Here is a 17356-nt window from a genome sequence, read left to right on the forward strand (position 1 = left end):
GATGTATTATGCAATGAGCCAGATACATGCAATAGGTCCTCAGCAAATCTCAGTTCCTGGAGATCTGTGTCTGTCAGTTTTGTTTGTGTACTGGGATAAAATTGAAAAGTATTAAAAGTACTGTTGATCATAGCAATAAAAATCTTTTGCATTCCCCCTCACCTTCCTCTTCCACTGCTTATCTAGGCTCACCAGCTGGAGACCTGTGTACTCCCTCCCCTCCTCTTGCACTGTTAAGCTGATAAAACACCTCTGTACTCCATTCCCTTCTTTTGCACTGCTTATCTGGGCTTACATGTACTCCTTCCTCTTCTGTCTCCACTGCCCTTGGTTCCTTTAATATTCAACAATCTGTTGATCTCTGTTGTGACCAAGTTAGTAAACTGAACTCTAAGACCAAGAAGAACAAGAAGACAGTGGGAGAGCACCTAAGGATTTCCAGCATGAAGACATTTTTAGTTCTCGGGAGAAGAGAGAGGCCAGATTGTGCAGGCGTGTAACGTCAACCAGTTGAGCGTGAACAATTTAAAAAGAAGACAGCCATATCCAGCGGGCAGCTTTGGGAGCGGGCAGCGGAATGAGAGGCAGCAGAGTGAAAGAGCTTTGGCTCAATGGGCTTTGGCGGTAACGGGAAGAGGTGAGGCTGTTGTTAATTGCAAAAGGAGTTAGTATGTGTGTGAGGCCAGTTTTCTGTGGTCGGTGTCAGATGTGGGAGGTCCTGGAGTGTCTAGGCGTCCCGGACAGCCACATCTGTACCCGGTGCATTGAGATGCAACTCCTAAGGGACTGTGTTAGAGAACTGGAGCTGCAGCTCGATGACCTTCGTCTGGTCAGGGAGAGTGAGGAGGTGATAGAGAAGAGTTACAGACAGGTGGTCACTCCGGGGCCATGGAGGACAGAGAAATGGGTCACAGTCAGGAGAGGGAAGGGGAAGAGTCAGGTACTAGAGAGTCCCCCTGTGGCTGTACCCCTTGACAATAAGTACTCCTGTTTGAGTACTGTTGGGGGGGGGGGGGCGACAGCCTACCTGGGGGAAATTACAGTGGCCGTGCCTCTGGCACAGAGTCTGGCCCTGTGGCTCAGAAGGGTAGGGAAAGGAAGAGGAAGGCAGTAGTGATAGGGGACTCATTGGTTAGGGGGTCAGACAGGTGATTCTGTGGATGCAGGAAAGAAACTCGGATGGTAGCTTGCCTCCCAGCTGCCAGGGTCTAGGATGTTTCTGATCGCATCCAAGATATCCTGCGGTGGGAGGGAGAACAGCCAGAGGTCATGGTACATATTGGTACCAATGACATAGGTAAGAAAAGGGAAGAGGTCCTGAAAGAAGACTACAGGGAGTTAGGAAGGAAGTTGAGAAAGAGGACCACAAAGGTAGTAATATCAGAATTACTGCCTGTGCCACATGACAGTGAGAATAGGAATAGGATGAGGTGGAGGATAAATGCGTGGCTGAGGAATTGGAGCAGGGGGCAGGGATTCAGATTTCTGGATCATTGGGACCTCTTTTGGGGTGGGTGTAACCTGTACAAAAAGGACAGGTTGCACTTGAAACCCAGGGGGCCAATATCCCGGCGGGCAGGTTTGATAGAGCTGTTGGGGAGGGTTTAAACTAGTTTGGCAGGGGGGTGGGAATCAGAATGTAAGTGCAGGGATTAAGGTAGAAGGACAAGGGCATGATGCTAAGAGTTCTGAGTTGATGAGGAAGGACAGGCAGGGGACAGAACATAATTGTAGCCAGTTAAAGGGGTTGAAATGTGTCTATTTCAATGCTAGGAGTATTAGGAACAAGGAGGATGAACTTAGAGCATGGATTAGTAAGTGGAACTACAATGTTGTGGCCATTACTGAAACTTGGTTGGAGGAAGGGCAGGTTTGGATGATGCAGGTCCCGGGGTTCAGGTGTTTTAAAAGGAATAGGATGGGAGGTAGAAAAGGGGTTGGGAGTGGCATTGCTGGTCAGGGATAGTATCACGGCTATAGAAAGGGAGGACGCTGCAGAGGGAGTGTCCACGGAATCAGTCTGCGTGGAAGTCAGAAATAGGAAGGGATCAATCACTGTGCTGGGAGTAGTCTATAGGCCTCCAAATAGCCCTCGGGACATCGAGGAGCAGATAGGCAGGCAGATTTTAGAATGGAGCAGGAAATACAGGGTAGTAGTTATGGGTGATTTCAACTTCCGTCATATTGACTGGCACCTCCTGAGTGCAAGGGGGATAGATGGGGCTGAATTTGTCAGGTGTGTTCACGAAGGATTCCTGACACAGTATGTGGACCGGCCGATGAGAGGAGAGGCTATGCTGGATCTAGTTCTGGGTAATGAACCTGGCCAGGTGACAGACCTCTTGGTGGGGGAGCATTTTGGTGAGAGTGACCACAACTCCCTTAGCTTCAGCTGTTACGTACCCCGTAACTGGGTCACTTACCAGCAAAGATAGAGAGGTCCGTTGAAGTCTGACGGTACTATTTTTAACAGTATTTATTGATAAAAATACACAAAAATAATATCAGTGCAACCATACAGATAATATACGTCGTCAATACTAAATCTAAAAGCGCGGGTATAATAATAATCAATAAGAAATAACTCTATCATTGTCTAGGGGATAATGTATTGTCCGATGGAAATATAAAAGTCACTCAAGTTCATTCAAGCTGCAGGCTGCAGCCTTTGGTTGGAGTCAAGAGAGAGAGTTTAAACTTGCCCATTCCTTTTATGATGTCAATCCTTCGAGAGTCGTTGGGGCTGATTTCTCCTTTGTTTTTTTAGCTAAAGCCGTTCTTCCGTGGCAAGGCCCACCAATTCCGAGGCAAATGGAAAAGGACGCACGTGGGCTTTCCACCGGCTTTCGCTATTACGCTGTTACAGGACTTCTAGCGTTTCTTCTGGTGTGTCTGAAGGGGCCGTTCCCCAGACCCTCTTTTATCCCCACTCACAGGGTCTCAGATGTCAATCAGGGTGGAATGATGCCATCCCCCAACCAGCCCACGTTGCCTGAGGGCTTCCATGAAGCACAGTACTCAATACACAATTCCGTCTCCAAGAGATAATGGCCGCTTCCCGTTGCTTTGTATCACTGAGGGCCAGGACATTTCAAACCCCTTTGTGGATTCTGCATGTCTTTCTCTCATTTCCTGGGTCTCCTGACCTGAATCAATAGCGATCTTGTGATTCTCACAACGGAGGGGGCTACTTTCAACCCTTCGGCCCCTCAGAGTTGGGGCACAGGCGTAACACAGCATAGCTATGGAAAGGGATAAAATCAGATGAAATGGTAAAGTGCTTAACTGGGGAAGGGTTAACTTTGAAGGGATGAGGCAGGAACTACCGAGAGTAAATTGGAAACAGATGTTCAAAGGAGAAAGCACAGAAGTAATGTGGGAGAAGTTTAGGGACCACTTGAGCTGGGTTCAGGATAGGTTTGTCCCACTGAGGCAAGGAAAAAATGGTAGGAAAATGGAACTGTGGCTGACAAAACACGTGAAGCAAATTGTCAAGAGGAAAAAGGAAGCATATGTTAGGTATAAGAAGCAGGAAGAAGGAGGGGCTTATGAGAAATATAGGGTAGCCAGGAAGGAGCTAAAGAAAGGACTTAGGAGAGCTCGAAGGGGGCATCAGAAGGCTTGGCATGTAGGATTAAGGAGAACCCCAAGACGTTCTATGCGTATGTGAAGAATAGAAGGATGACGAGAACGAAGGTGGGACCGCTAAAGGATAAAGAGGGCAACATGTGCCTGGAGGTGGAGGAGGTTGGGGAGGTCCTAAATGAATACTTTGCTTCAGTATTCACAAGTGAAAAGGATCTTGATCAGGATGAGGTCGAAGTAGAGCAGACCTGTATGCTGGACAGTGTGGAGATTAAGGAAGAAGTAGCGCTGGATCTTCTTAAAAACATTAAGATTGATAAATCCCCAGGGCCTGATATGATACACCCCAGGTTGGTGTGGGAATTGAGAGAAGAGATCGCAGGAGCATTAGCTATGACCTTTGAATTCTCTTTGGCTGCAGGGGAAGTGCCGGAGGACTGGAGAATGGCAAATGTAGTTCTCTTTTTTAAAAAAGGTAATAGGGAGAAACCTGGGAACTATAGACCAGTGAGTCTTACATCAGTGGTATGCAAACTACTGGAAAGGATTCTTAAGGATAGGATCTATGAGCATTTGGAGAAGTATAGTCTACTCATGAATAGTCAACATGGCTTTGTGAAGGGAAGATCGTGCCTCACGAGCCTGATTGATTTTTTTGAAGAGGTAACAAAAGAAATTGATTAGGATAGAGCAGTGGATGTGGTCTACATGGACTTTAGCAAAGCATTTGACAGGGTCCCTCATGAGAGACTCATCCAGAAAGTCATGAGGCATGGGATAAGTGGAACCTTGGTTGTTTGGATAAAAAATTGGCTTAAAGGAAGAAAGCAGAGGGTAGTTGTGGAAGGAAAGTATTCTGCCTGGAGGTCAGTGACTAGTGGAGTGCCACAGGGATCTGTCCTGGGACCCCTACTATTTGTGATTTTTATAAATGACCTGGATGTAGAGGCAGAAGGATGGGTGAGTAAGTTTACAGATGACATGAAGATTGGAGGAGTTGTGGATGGAGCTGTAGGTGGTCGAAGGTTACAAGAGGATATAGACAGGCTGCAGAGTTGGGCAGAAAAATGGCAGATGGAGTTCAATCTGGACAAGCGTGAGGTGATGCATTTTGGAAGGACAAACCAGAAGACTGAGTACAGGATTAATGGTCAGTTACTTAAGACCGTGGATGAACAAAGGGACCTTGGGGTTCAAATCCATACATCCCTCAAGGTCGCTGCACAGGTTGATAGGGTAGTTAAGAAGGCCTATGGGATGCTAAGCTTCATTAACAGGGGGATTGTGTTCAAGAGTAGAGAGGTCATGTTGAAACTCTACAAATCTCTGGTGAGACCGCACTTAGAATATTGTGTTCAATTCTGGTCACCTCATTATAGGAAGGATGTGGAAGCTATGGAGAGGGTGCAGAGGAGATTTACCAGGATGTTGCCTGGATTGGAGAACAAGTCATATGAAGCAAGTTTAGCAGAGCTGGGACTTTTCTCTTTGGTGTGTAGAAGAATGAGAGGGGACTTGATAGAAGTCTACAAGATTATGAGAGGCATAGATAGGGTGGGCAGTCAGTACCTGTTTCCCAGGGCACCAATAGCAAACACCAGAGGCCATATGTACAAAATTAAGTGAGGGAAGTTTAGGGGAGACATCAGGGGTAAGTTTTTTTACACAGAGGGTTGTGAGTGCCTGGAATGACTTGCCAGGGATGGTGGTGGAGGCTAAAACACTAGGGGTATTTAAGAGCCTCTTGGACAAGCATATGGATGAAAGAAAAATGGAAGGTTATGGGGTAGTGTGGGTTTAGTACTTTTTTTTAAGGATTATATGGATCGGCACAACATGGAGAGCTGAAGGGCCTGTACTGTGCTGTAGTGTTCTATGGTTCTATGGACACTCTAAGGCGGGGCAATCCGAAAACTGAGGAAATATCTCCCCAGTTCACTGCTATGTGGTCTACCTCTATTTTCAGATTGTGATCCTGAGAACCAGCAACACATGAGGTCGTGGAAGACTGCAAGGCAGCCAGTATTGTTCCTTTGTTCAAGAAGGGAAATAGAGATAATTCTGATTATATTCATGTCAGTGTTATGGAAGCTATTGCAGAGAATTTGGAAGAACATAGGCGAGTTAGGGACAGTTAGCATAGCTTTATGTAGGGCAGATCATGTCTTACAAATTGAAAGCTAGAGTCTTTTCAGGAGCTGATGAAGTTGATTGATGAAGGTAGAGTAGTGGATGTTGCTCATATGAAGTTTATTAAGGCATTTGACAGAGTGCCTCATGGTAGGCTGATCACTCGAAGAAGATTCAGAAGCATGATTTGTTAGTTTGGATTCAGAATTGGTTTGCCCATAGAAGACAGAGGTTTGAGGTGGAAGGGTATTATCCTGGCTGGCTGTACAGAGATCCCTCGGGGTCCAAGTCCATAGCTCCTTGAAAGTGGTCATGCAAGTAGATATGGTGGTAAAGAAGGTGTATGGCATGCTTGCCTTCATTGGTTAGAACACTGAGTATAAGAACAAGGCCTTCACATGGGACTGTATGGTAGTGTAGCGTAGTGCTATAAGGAGTTGGTACAATCTCCCTGTCATCACGTTTGCTTTCTCTGAGTGCTCCAGTTTCTTCCCACGTTCCAAAGACATAAAGGTTGGTAGGTTAATTGGATGTAATTGGATGGCGCAGGCTCATTGGGCTGCAAGGGCTTGTTGATGTCCTGTTTCTAAATAAATAAATGTTCCATTTATGTTGGATTTTGATTAGGCTGCACATGGAGTATTGTAATCTCCCTATTACAGAGGAAAAAGGAGGGTTTGGAAAGGTACAGACAGTCTCTGACACAGTGGTGTCAAAAAACAATCTCTCCCTCAATGTCGCAAAAACAAAGAAGCTGGTTGTGGACTACAGGAGGAATGGAGTCAGGCTAACCCCTATTGACATCAATGGATCTGGGGTTGAGAGGGTAAACAGTTTTAAGTTCCTCGGCATCCACATCACCGAGGACCTCGTGATCTGTACAAACCAACTGTGTGGTGAAAAAGGAACAACAGGTTAAGGAAGTTTGGTATGGGCCCCCAAATCCTAAGAACTTTCTACAGGGCCACAATTGAATCAGAATCAGAACCAGAATCAGAATCAGGTTTATTATCACTGGCATGTGGCGTGAAATTTGTTAACTTAGCAGCAGCAGTTCAATGCAATACATAATCTAGCAGAGAGAGCAAAATAATAATAATTATAATAATTAAAATAAAACATAATAATAAATAAACAAGTAAATCAATTACGTATATTGAATAGATCTTTTTAAATGCGCAAAAACAGAAATACTGTATATTAAAAAAAGTGAGGTAGTGTCCAAAGCTTCAATGTCCATTTAGGAATCAGATGGCAGAGGGGAAGAAGCTGTTCCTGATTCACTGAGTGTGTGCCTTCAGGCTTCTGTATCTCCTACCTGATGGTAACAGTGAGAAAAAGGCATGCCCTGGGTGCTGGAGGTCCTTAATAATGGATGCTGCCTTTCTGAGACACTGCTTCCTAAAGGTGTCCTGGGTACTTTGTAGGCTAGTGCCCAAGATGGAGCTGACTAGATTTACAACCTTCTGCAGCTTCTTTCCATCCTGTGCAGTAGCCCCTCCCCCCATACCAGACAGTGATGCAGCCTGTCAGAATGCTCTCCACGGTACAACTATAGAAGTTTTTGCGTGTATTTGTTGACATGCCAAATATCTTCAAACTCCTAATAGAGTATAACTGCTGTCTTTCCTTCTTTGTGACTATATCGATATGTTGGGACCTGGTTAGATCCTCAGAGATCATGACACCCAGGAACTTGAAACTACTCATTCTCTCCACTTCTGATCTCTCTGTGAGGATTGGTATGTGTTCCTTCGTCTTACCCTTCGTGAAATCCACAGTCAGTTCTTTCGTCTTACTGACGTTGAGTGCCAGGTTGTTGCGGCACCACTCCACTATTTGGCATATCTCACTCCTGTACACCCTCTCATCACCACCTGAGATTCTACCAACAATGGTTGTATCATCAACAAATTTGCAGATGGTATTTGAGCTATGCCTAGACACACAGTCATGTGTATACAGAAAGTAGAGCAGTGGGCTAAGCACACACCCCCGAGGTGCGCCAGTGTTGATTGTCAGCGAGGAGGATATGTTATCACCAATCCGCACAGACTGTGGATTCAGGACATTTATAAGGACAGGTGTGTCAAAAGGGCCCGTAGGATCATTGTGGACCCAAGGCATCCCAACCACAGTCTATTCCAGCTGCTACTATCTGGGAAACGGTACCACAGCATAAAAGCCAGGACTAATTGGCTCCGGGACAGCTTCTTCCACCAGGCCATCAGACTGATGAACTCACGCTGATTTGAAGTGTACTCTATACTACATTGACTGTTTTATTTATTATAAATGATTATAAATTTCTTTGATTGCACATTGCACATTTAAATGGAGACGTAATGTAAAGATTTTTACTCCTCATGTAGGTGAAGGATGTAAGAAATAAAGTCAATTCAAATTCAAGAGGTTTATCAGAATGCTGCCGGGATGAGAGGATATGAGCTATAGTAACAGGACAAGTTGGACAACCTTAGGTTTTCTTTAAAATGGTGCAGATTCAAGGAGGATCTGGTCGAAGTTTATAAAATTATGATAAGCCTAAAGTAGAGGAGACAGACAGAATCTTTCTCCCAGAAGAGAAATGTCCAGTGAAATAGAAATGTTCAGGTCCTGATGAACATCTCTGGACCTGCTGAGTCCCTCCAGTATTTTGTGTGTGTTGCAGATACAATAATAGTATTTAGCAGACTGTTAGATGGACTCATGAATCTGCAGTCCACATTGTGAGAATGACTCTTCTACATTGACTCTATTCAGTGTGCCTCCTGGAAGGTACAAAAATGTTGGGCATTACAAGGTGACTTCTGTAAAAACAATACAAAGAAAATCACTGCAAGCAAGACCATAAGATATAGGAGCAGATTAGGCCATTTGGCCCATTGAGTCTGCTTTGCCATTTCATCACAGCTAATCCATTTTTTCTCTCAGCCCCAATATCCTGCCATCAATTCCATCATCCAAATCATTGACATATAATGTAAGAAGAATCAGTCCCAACCAAAACCCCTGTGGAACGCCACTAGTCACCAGCAGCCAGCCAGAAAAGGCTCCCTTTATTCCCAATCTCTGCTTCCTGCCAATCAGCCACAACTTTATGCATGCTAGAATCTTTCCTGCAATACCAAGAGGTCCTAGCTTGTTAAGCAGCCTCATGTGTGGCACCTCGTCAAAGGCCTTCTGAAAATCCAAGTACACAACGTCATCTGATTCTCCTTTGTCTATCCTGCTTGTTATTTCTTCAAAGAATTCCAACAGATTTATCAGGCAAGATTTTCCCTTGAGGAAACCATTTTATCATGTGCCTCCAAGGAGCCTGAGACCTCATCATTAATAATCAACTCCAACATCTTCTCAATCACTGAGGTCAGACTAACTAGCCTATAGTTTCCTTTCTTCTGCCTCTCTTCCTTCTTGAAGAGTAGGGTGACATTTCCAATTTTTCAGCATTCCCAACCCATTCCAAAATCTAGTTATTCTTGGAAGATCATTATGTATACCTCCACAATCTCTTCAGCCACCATTTTCAGAACTCTGGCGTGTACACCATCTGGTCTAGGTGACTTATATACCTTCAGACCTTTAAGTTTCCCAAGAACCTTCATTCCTGTTAGGGTAACTTCACACACTTCATGTCCCCTGGTACTTGGAACTTACTGCTAGTGCCTTCCACAGTGAAGACATGCAAAATACTTATTCAGTTCATCTGCCATATGATGATTAACATATGAGGAGTGTCCGACAGCTTTGGGCCTGTACTCACTGGAATTTAGAAGAACGTGTGGGGATCTCATTGAAACTTACCGAATGTTAAGGAACTAGATAAGGTGGATGTGGAGAGGAACTTTCATCTGGTGGGCAGTATCCAGAACTAGAGAGCACAGCCTCAAAATTGAGGGGCAACCTTTCAGAACAGAGTTAAGGAGGATTTGTTTTACTCAGAGAGTGGTAAATCTATGGAAAGCTCTGCCACAGACTGCAGTGGAGGCCAAGTCTGAAGATATATTTAAAGCAGAAATTGATAGATTCCTAACTGGTCGGAGCATCAAGGTATATGGTGAAAAGGTAAGTGTATGAGGTTGAATGGGATCTGGGATCAGCCATGATGAAATGGTGGAGTGGACTCAATGGGCTGAATGGCCTAATTCTGCTCCTATATCTTATGGTCTTCTGCCATTTCATTGTCCCCCTTAATTACCTCTCCAGCGCCGTTTTCTGATAGTCCGATGTCTACTCTTGCCTCTGTTTTACATTTTATGTATCTGAAGAAACTTTTGGTATCCTCTTTAATATTATTATATAATAATATATGACATATTCTGGTGGCTTCTACTAGAGCAGCATAATTTTCCAAAATTTAATACTTTCCTGATGACCTAAATCTCTGCACATCTACACAAGAATGAAACTCATTTCGTCAGAGTCTGGGCTATGGAACAGTTTGACCATGTTTTAGACATTGGTTAAGAACGTGTTGCAACCTCTTCTGCCAAAATTAAATTATAACCATATAACAATTACAGCATGCTAACAGGCCATCTTGGCCCTTCTAGTCCATGTGGAATGCTTACTCTCACCTAGTCCCACCGACCTGCACACAGCCCATAACCCTCCATTTCTTTCCTGTCCATATACCTATCCAATTTTACTTTAAATGAAAATACTGAACCTGCCTCTACCACTTCTACTGGAAGCTTGTTCCGCACAGTTACCACTCTCTGAGTAAAGAAGTTCCCCCTTGTGTTACCCCTAAACTTTTGCCCCCAAACTCTCAATTCATGTCCTCTTGTTTGAATCTCCCCTACTCTCAGTGGAAAAAGCCTATCCACGTCAACTCTATCTATCCCCCTCATAATTTTAAATACCTCTGTCAAGTCCCCCCTCAACCTTCTACGCTTCAGAGAATAAAGACATAACTTGTTCAACCTTTCTCTGTAACTTAGGTGCTGAAACCCAGGTAACATTCTAGTAAATCTCCTCTGTACTCTCTCTATTTTGTTGATATCTTTCCTATAATTCACTGACCAGAACTGTACACAATACTCCAAATTTGGCCTCACTAATGCCTTGTACAATTTTAACACTACATCCCAACTCCTATACTCAATGCTCTGATCTATAAAGGCCAGCATACCAAAAGCTTTCTTCACCACCCTATCCACATGAGATTCCACCTTCAGGGAACTATACACCATTATTCCTAGATTACTCTGTTCTACTGCGTTCTTCAATGCCCTACCATTTACCATGTATGTCCTATTTGGATTATTCCTACCAAAATGTAGCACCTCACACTTATCAGCATTAAACTCCATCTGCCATCGTTCAGCCCACTCTTCTAACTGGCCTAAATCTCTCTGTAAGCTTTGAAAACCTACTTCATTATCCACAACGCCACCTACCTTAGTATCATCTGCATACTTACTAATCCAATTTACCACCCCATCATCCAGATCATTAATGTATATGACAAACAACATTGGACCCAGTACAGATCCCTGAGGCACACCACTAGTCACCGGCCTCCAACCCGACAGTTATCCACCACTAAATTGTTATTTAAGTTGCTAAGGATTTTGTTTTACTGTTGCAGGCTCGGTTGAACTGAAGCTAAATGATATGGTCCGACCAGCAAAGACAGCTGACCAATGTACCATCAAGATGGCAAAAGAGAAAGCAGGTCCTCGTGCCTCCATCATAAAGGGAAAGAGGATGAAGGGATGGTGGCCCATGATCAAAGTGAAAGAAGCAGAAGATGAGGAAGAAGAAGATGATGAAAGCAAGAAAAAGAAGAAAAAAAAGAAAAAGAAGAAAGTGAAAACTGAGGATGTTGAGTTTACTGACAGCTCTGGTAACACTTACATTCTTAGGGTGAGATATCCTTTTTGTATCACCAGCTTAAGGAGAAATATGTAGCTGGCTGGGATCCTAGTGCAGTTTATTGTCTCTTCACTTGGACCAATTCTAGGCCATTCAGATGGGACACATTGCTATTGGTAAATTAGGATGGGGTCCACTCAGATGCAAGGGTAATACAATCTATTTGACTCTGCTTGGTAATTTCACTTAAGCTACAGAACATTTGGTGCTCGGGATAAGACAACAAAATCAAAGAAATGCACAGCATAAATGTTGGCCATTGGCCCTATAGACTTCAAGTTCAAGTTTAATTAACATTCAACCATACATGAATATAGCTAAACAAAGCATCATTCCTCTGGGGCCAACGTGCAAACTTCATTACCGACAGCACACAGCACTCTGCAAATAGTACTACATTAGGTTGCTATTTCAGAAAAACATACGTCACAAAGAGAGATAAAAATAGCCCAAGTCCTGAGTAGCATGACTGTAGTTAAACTGGTCCACCAAGTGAACACCAGAAGGCACCACTTAACAAACATCGGAGGGAAGCATGAGCAGGAGAGGCCAGCTCCCAAGCCAGCACAATTCCTCTGCATCAAGCAGAGTGCCCTGCTCACTCCCCTGGGCAGTTGCATCCAAGGCAACACTGCTGCCAAGGCCTACTCCTCACCACAACCAAGGCAATTGCGGTCCCTCTGCCGCTGGTCTCACAAATGAATGGATTTAGACCATAAAACCACGAGACCATAATAGGAGCAGAATTAGGCCAATTGGCCCATTGAGTCTGCTCCGCTATTTCATCATGGCTGATCCAATATTTCTCTGAGCCCCAATCTCCTGCCTTCTCCCTGTATCCCTTCATGCCCTGACCAATCAAGAATCTTTCAACTTCTGCCTTAAATATACATAAACACTTGGCCACTACAGCTGCTGTTGGCAAAGAATTCCACAGATTCATCACTCTCTGGCTAAAGAAATTCCTCCTCATCTCCATTCTAAAAGGACACCCCTCTATTCTGAGGCTGTGTCCTCTGGTCTTAGACTCTCTCACCACAGGAAATATCATAGAACATAGAACATAGAAATCTACAGCGCATTACAGGCCTTTCGGCCCACAATGTTACACCAACCATGTAACCTACTCTAGAAATTGTCTTAGAATTTCCCTACCGCAAAGCCCTCTATTTTTCTAAGCTCTATGTACCTATCTAAGAGTTTCTTAAAAGACCTTATTGTAACCGTCTCCACCACTGTCACTGGCAGTGCATTCTATGCACCCACCACTCTCTGTGTGAAAAACTTAACTCTGACATCCCCTCTATACCTATTTCCAAGCACCTCAAAGCTATGCCCCCTTGCGTTAGCCATTTCAGCCCTGGGAAAAAGCCTCAGGCTGTCCACACGATCAATGCCTCTCATCATCTTATACACCCCTTTCAGGTCACCTCTCATTCTCTGTTGATCCAAGGAGAAAAGGCTGAGTTCATTCAACCTGTTCCCATAAGGCATGCTCTCCAAACCAGGCAACATCCTTGTAAGTCTCCTCTGCACTCTCTCTATAGTATCCACATCCTTCCTGTAGTGAGGTTCTGCCTGCCAAGACCTTCTCATGGCCCCTTCTGGCTCTCCTGATTTCCTTCTTAAGCTCCTTCCTAGTAGCCTTATAATCTTCTAGATCTCTAACATTACCTAGCTCTCTGAAACTTTTGTAAGCTTTTCTTCTTGATTAGACTTATTACAGCCTTTGTACACCATGGTTCCTGTACCCTACCATAACTTCCCTGTCTCATTGGAACGTACCTATACAGAGCTCTACTCAAATATCCGTTGAATATTTATCATATTTCTTCCATACTTTTCCCTGAGAACATCTGTTTCAAATTTAAACCTCCAATTTCCTGCCTGATAGCCTCATAATTCCCCTTACTCCAATTAAACACTTTTCTAACATATCTGCTCCTATCTCTCTCCAATGCTATTGTAAAGGAGATAGAATTATGATCACTACCTCCAAAATGCTCTCCCACTGAACGATCTGACACCTGACCAGGTTCATTTCCCAATACCAAATCAAGTACAGCCTCTCCTCTTGTAGGCGTATCTACATACTGTGTCAAGAAACCTTCCTGAACACATCTAACAAACTGTACCCCATCTAAACCCCTCGCTCGAGGGAGATGTCAATCGATATTTGGGAAATTAAAATCTCCCATCACAACTCTGTTATTATTACACCTTTACAGAATCTGTTTCCCTATCTGCTCCTCAATATCCCTGTTACCATTAGGCGGTCTATAAAAAACACCCAGTAAAGTTATTGACCCCTTCCTGTTCCTAACCTCCACCCACAGAGACTCCGTAGACAATCCCTCCATGGCGTCCACCTTTTCTGCAACCGTGACACTATCTCTGATCAACAGTGCCACGCCCCCACCTCTTTTGCCTCCCTCCCTGTCCTTTCTGAAACATCTAAAACCCAGCACTTGAAGTAACCAATCCAATCCCTGAGCCATCCAAGTCTCTGTAATGGCCACCACATCATATCTCCAAATTCTGATCCACACTCTAAGCTCATCTGCTTTGTTCACAACACTCCTTGCATTAAAATAGACATATCTCAAGCCATCGGTCTGAGCACGTCCCTTCTCTATCACCTGGCTATCCTCCCTCTCACACTGTCTACAAGCTTTCTCTATTTGTGAACCAACTGCCTCTTCCCCAGTCTCTTCAGTTTGGTTCCCACCCCACAACAATTCTAGTTTAAACTTTCCCCAGTAGCTTTAGCAAACCTTCCCACCAGGATATTGGTCCCCCTGGGATTCAAGTACAACCCGTCCTTTTTGTACTGGTCACACCTGCCCCAAAAGAGGTCCCAATGATCCAGAAATCTGAATCCCTGCCCCCTGCTCCAATCCCTCAGCCACGCATTCATCCTCCACCTCATCCTATTCCTATTCTCACTGTCATGTGGCACAGGCAGTAATTCTGATATTACTACCTTTGCGGTCCTCTTTCTCAACTTCCTTCCTAACTCCCTGTAGTCTTTTTTCAGGATCTCTTTCCTTTCTTACCTATGTCATTGGTGCCAATATGTACCACGACCTCTGGCTGCTCTCCCTCCCACAGCAGGATATCTTGGATGCAATCCGAAACATCCCAGACCCTGGCACCTGGGAGGCAAACTATCATCCAAGTTTCTTTCCTGCATCCATAGAATCGCCTGTCTGACCCCCTAACTATAGAGTCTCCAATCACTACTGCCTTCCTCTTCCTTTCCCTACCCTTCTGAGCCACAGGGCCAGACTCTGTGCCAGAGGCACAGCCACTGCCACATCCCCCAGGTAGACTGTTCTCCCAACAGTACTCAAACAGGAGTACTTATTGTCAAGGGGTACAGCCACAGGGGTACTCTCTAGTACCTGACTCTTCCCCTTCCCTCTCCTGACTGTGATCCATTTCTCTGTCCCCCGTAGCCCCGGTGTGATCACCTGTCTGTAACTCCTCTCTATAACCTCCTTCTCTCCCTGACCAGGCAAAGGTCATCGAGCTGCATCTCCAGTTCCCTAACGCTGTCCCTTTGTGTGTGGACCACCTCACACTTATCTGGGTTGAACGCCATCTGCCACTTCTCAGCTCAGTTTTGCATCTTATCGATGTCCTGCTGTAACCTCTGACAGCCCTTCACACTATCCACAACACCTCCAACCTTTGTGTCATCAGCAGATTGACTAACCCATCCCTCCACTTCCTCATCCAGGTGATTTATAAAAATCACAAAGAGTAAGGGTCCCAGAACAGATCTCTGAGGCACTACACTGGTCACCGATCTCCATATAGAATCTGGCCCATCTACAACCATTCTTTGCCTTCTATGGGCAAGCTAGTTCTGGATCCACAAAGCAATGTCCCCTTGGATCCCGTGCCTCCTTACTTTCTCAATAAGCTTTGCATGGGGTACCTTGTCAAAAGCCTTGCATGGGGTAACTTGTCAAATGCCTTGCTGAGATCCATATACACTACATCTACTGCTCTATCATCATCAATGTGTTTAGTCACATCCTCAAAAAATTAGATCAGGCTCGTAAGGCACGACCTGCCTTTCACAAACCTAGTCTGACTAATCCTAATCATATTATGCCTCTCCAAATGTTCATAAATCCTGCCTCTCAGGATCTTCTCCATCAACTTACCAACCACTTAAGTAAGACTCACTGGTCTATAATTTCCTAGGCTATCTCTACTCTTTTTCTTGAATAAAGGAACAATATCTGCAACTCTCCAATCCTCTGTCCGAATGGGTCCCTTCTCAATCACCTGCCTATCCTCCCTCTTGCACTGTCTCCAAGCTTTCTCTGTTTGTGAGCTAACCTCCTCTTCCTCCATCTTTCAGTTCAGTTCCCACCCTCCAATAATTCTAGTTTAAACTCTCCCCAGTAGCCTTAGCAAACCTCCCTGCCAGATTATTGGTTCCCCTTGGGATTCAAGTGCAACCTGTCCTTTTTGTACAGGACACTCCTGCCCCAAAAGAGGGTCCCAATGATCCAGAAATCTGAATCCCTGTCCCCTGCTCCAATCCCTCAGCCACACATTTGTCCTCCACCTCACTCTATTCCTATACTCACTGTCACGTAGCACAGGCAATAATCCCTGTTCTATTTACCATTGTAATCTGTGGTCCATGTTCCAACTACAATTACACTTTGCTTAGACCCAGAGAGGCTGATGCAACCAAGTGCACCACCATCTCTCATCATCTTTCCCTTTGACATTGAGACACAACACTGGTATGTTTATCCAGTGGAATAAGGGGAACCATGGAGGGAGAGAATGGGAATTTCCATCCCGACCTCCCAGTTGAATGTGATTTCAACTCCCCTTCCCAGTCATACACTGATCTGTCTGTCCACTGTCAGGGTGAGGATGAACAGCCCCTCCTATTCCACCCAATAGTATGAACATAGACTACAAGTTCACGTCATCTGCATCTTTTTTCCTTTTCTCTCTCCTCGCATGTCATGTCTAAAATAAAGCAATTAAACTAAAGGCAATCGTTGATGGGGAGGTTATTGGAAGCTATTCTGAGGGATATGATTTATTAGCATTTGGAAAATCAAGGACTGATTAGGGACAGCACACATGAATTGCACATGGTCATCTTGTTTCATGAATTACCCCCCCCCCCCCCCGTCGTGCCTGAAACTCTAATAAATATTTTTTGCTTATGACAGGGTAAAGTTGAGGCTGAGTTGCACTTGCTCACTGTGGAAGAAGCAGAAAAATCCCCTGTGGGTCTTGGACGGAAAGAGCCAGAACCACTAGACAAACCCAAGTAAGTAAACAGAAGCTGTGGCTGTGTCTGCAGCAAATTTGAAATTGCTGGAGACACTCAGAGGTTTCCTGCTGCTCCTGGACTCTGTGGGGAGGTGACGTGATTAGAGTAAATAAAACATTACGCCCTTCCCTTGGAGTGTGTGGGTTCTCCCCAGTGCTCCCTCTCAGACTTGTTTGGAGATCTGTAGTTCACTACAGTTATGCCTTAGCTGTGTTTTCTAATCCACTCCATATAGCCTCAGTTAATGATGCTTTATTTTCATAGCAGGGATTTCTAAAAAAAGTATTGCAACCAATAATGCTCCCCAATTCTCATCTTTTATTTCTGAAAACCCTAATCTGGGACATTAAGATGCCAGTCTTGCCCCTCTTTATGCTAGTTTCGAGTTACATTTTAGTTCTAGGCATGGTATCAAGACTGTAAGATCTGTACCCGTGTCAC

The 17356-nt window shown here is 44.5% G+C and overlaps 1 protein-coding gene across 1 annotated transcript in view; it reads left to right on the top strand.

Moving 5' to 3' along the window:
• fer1l4 (fer-1 like family member 4) overlaps window positions 1–17356 on the top strand; it is a 477640-nt gene that overhangs the window by 459055 nt on the left and 1229 nt on the right. The window contains 2 exon segments of the mRNA XM_073062298.1: window positions 11312–11589; window positions 16812–16912. Coding sequence (XP_072918399.1) covers window positions 11312–11589; window positions 16812–16912 — 379 coding nt within the window.

Source organism: Hemitrygon akajei, chromosome 11, assembly GCF_048418815.1.
Source record: "Hemitrygon akajei chromosome 11, sHemAka1.3, whole genome shotgun sequence".
Lineage (NCBI taxonomy): Eukaryota > Metazoa > Chordata > Chondrichthyes > Myliobatiformes > Dasyatidae > Hemitrygon > Hemitrygon akajei.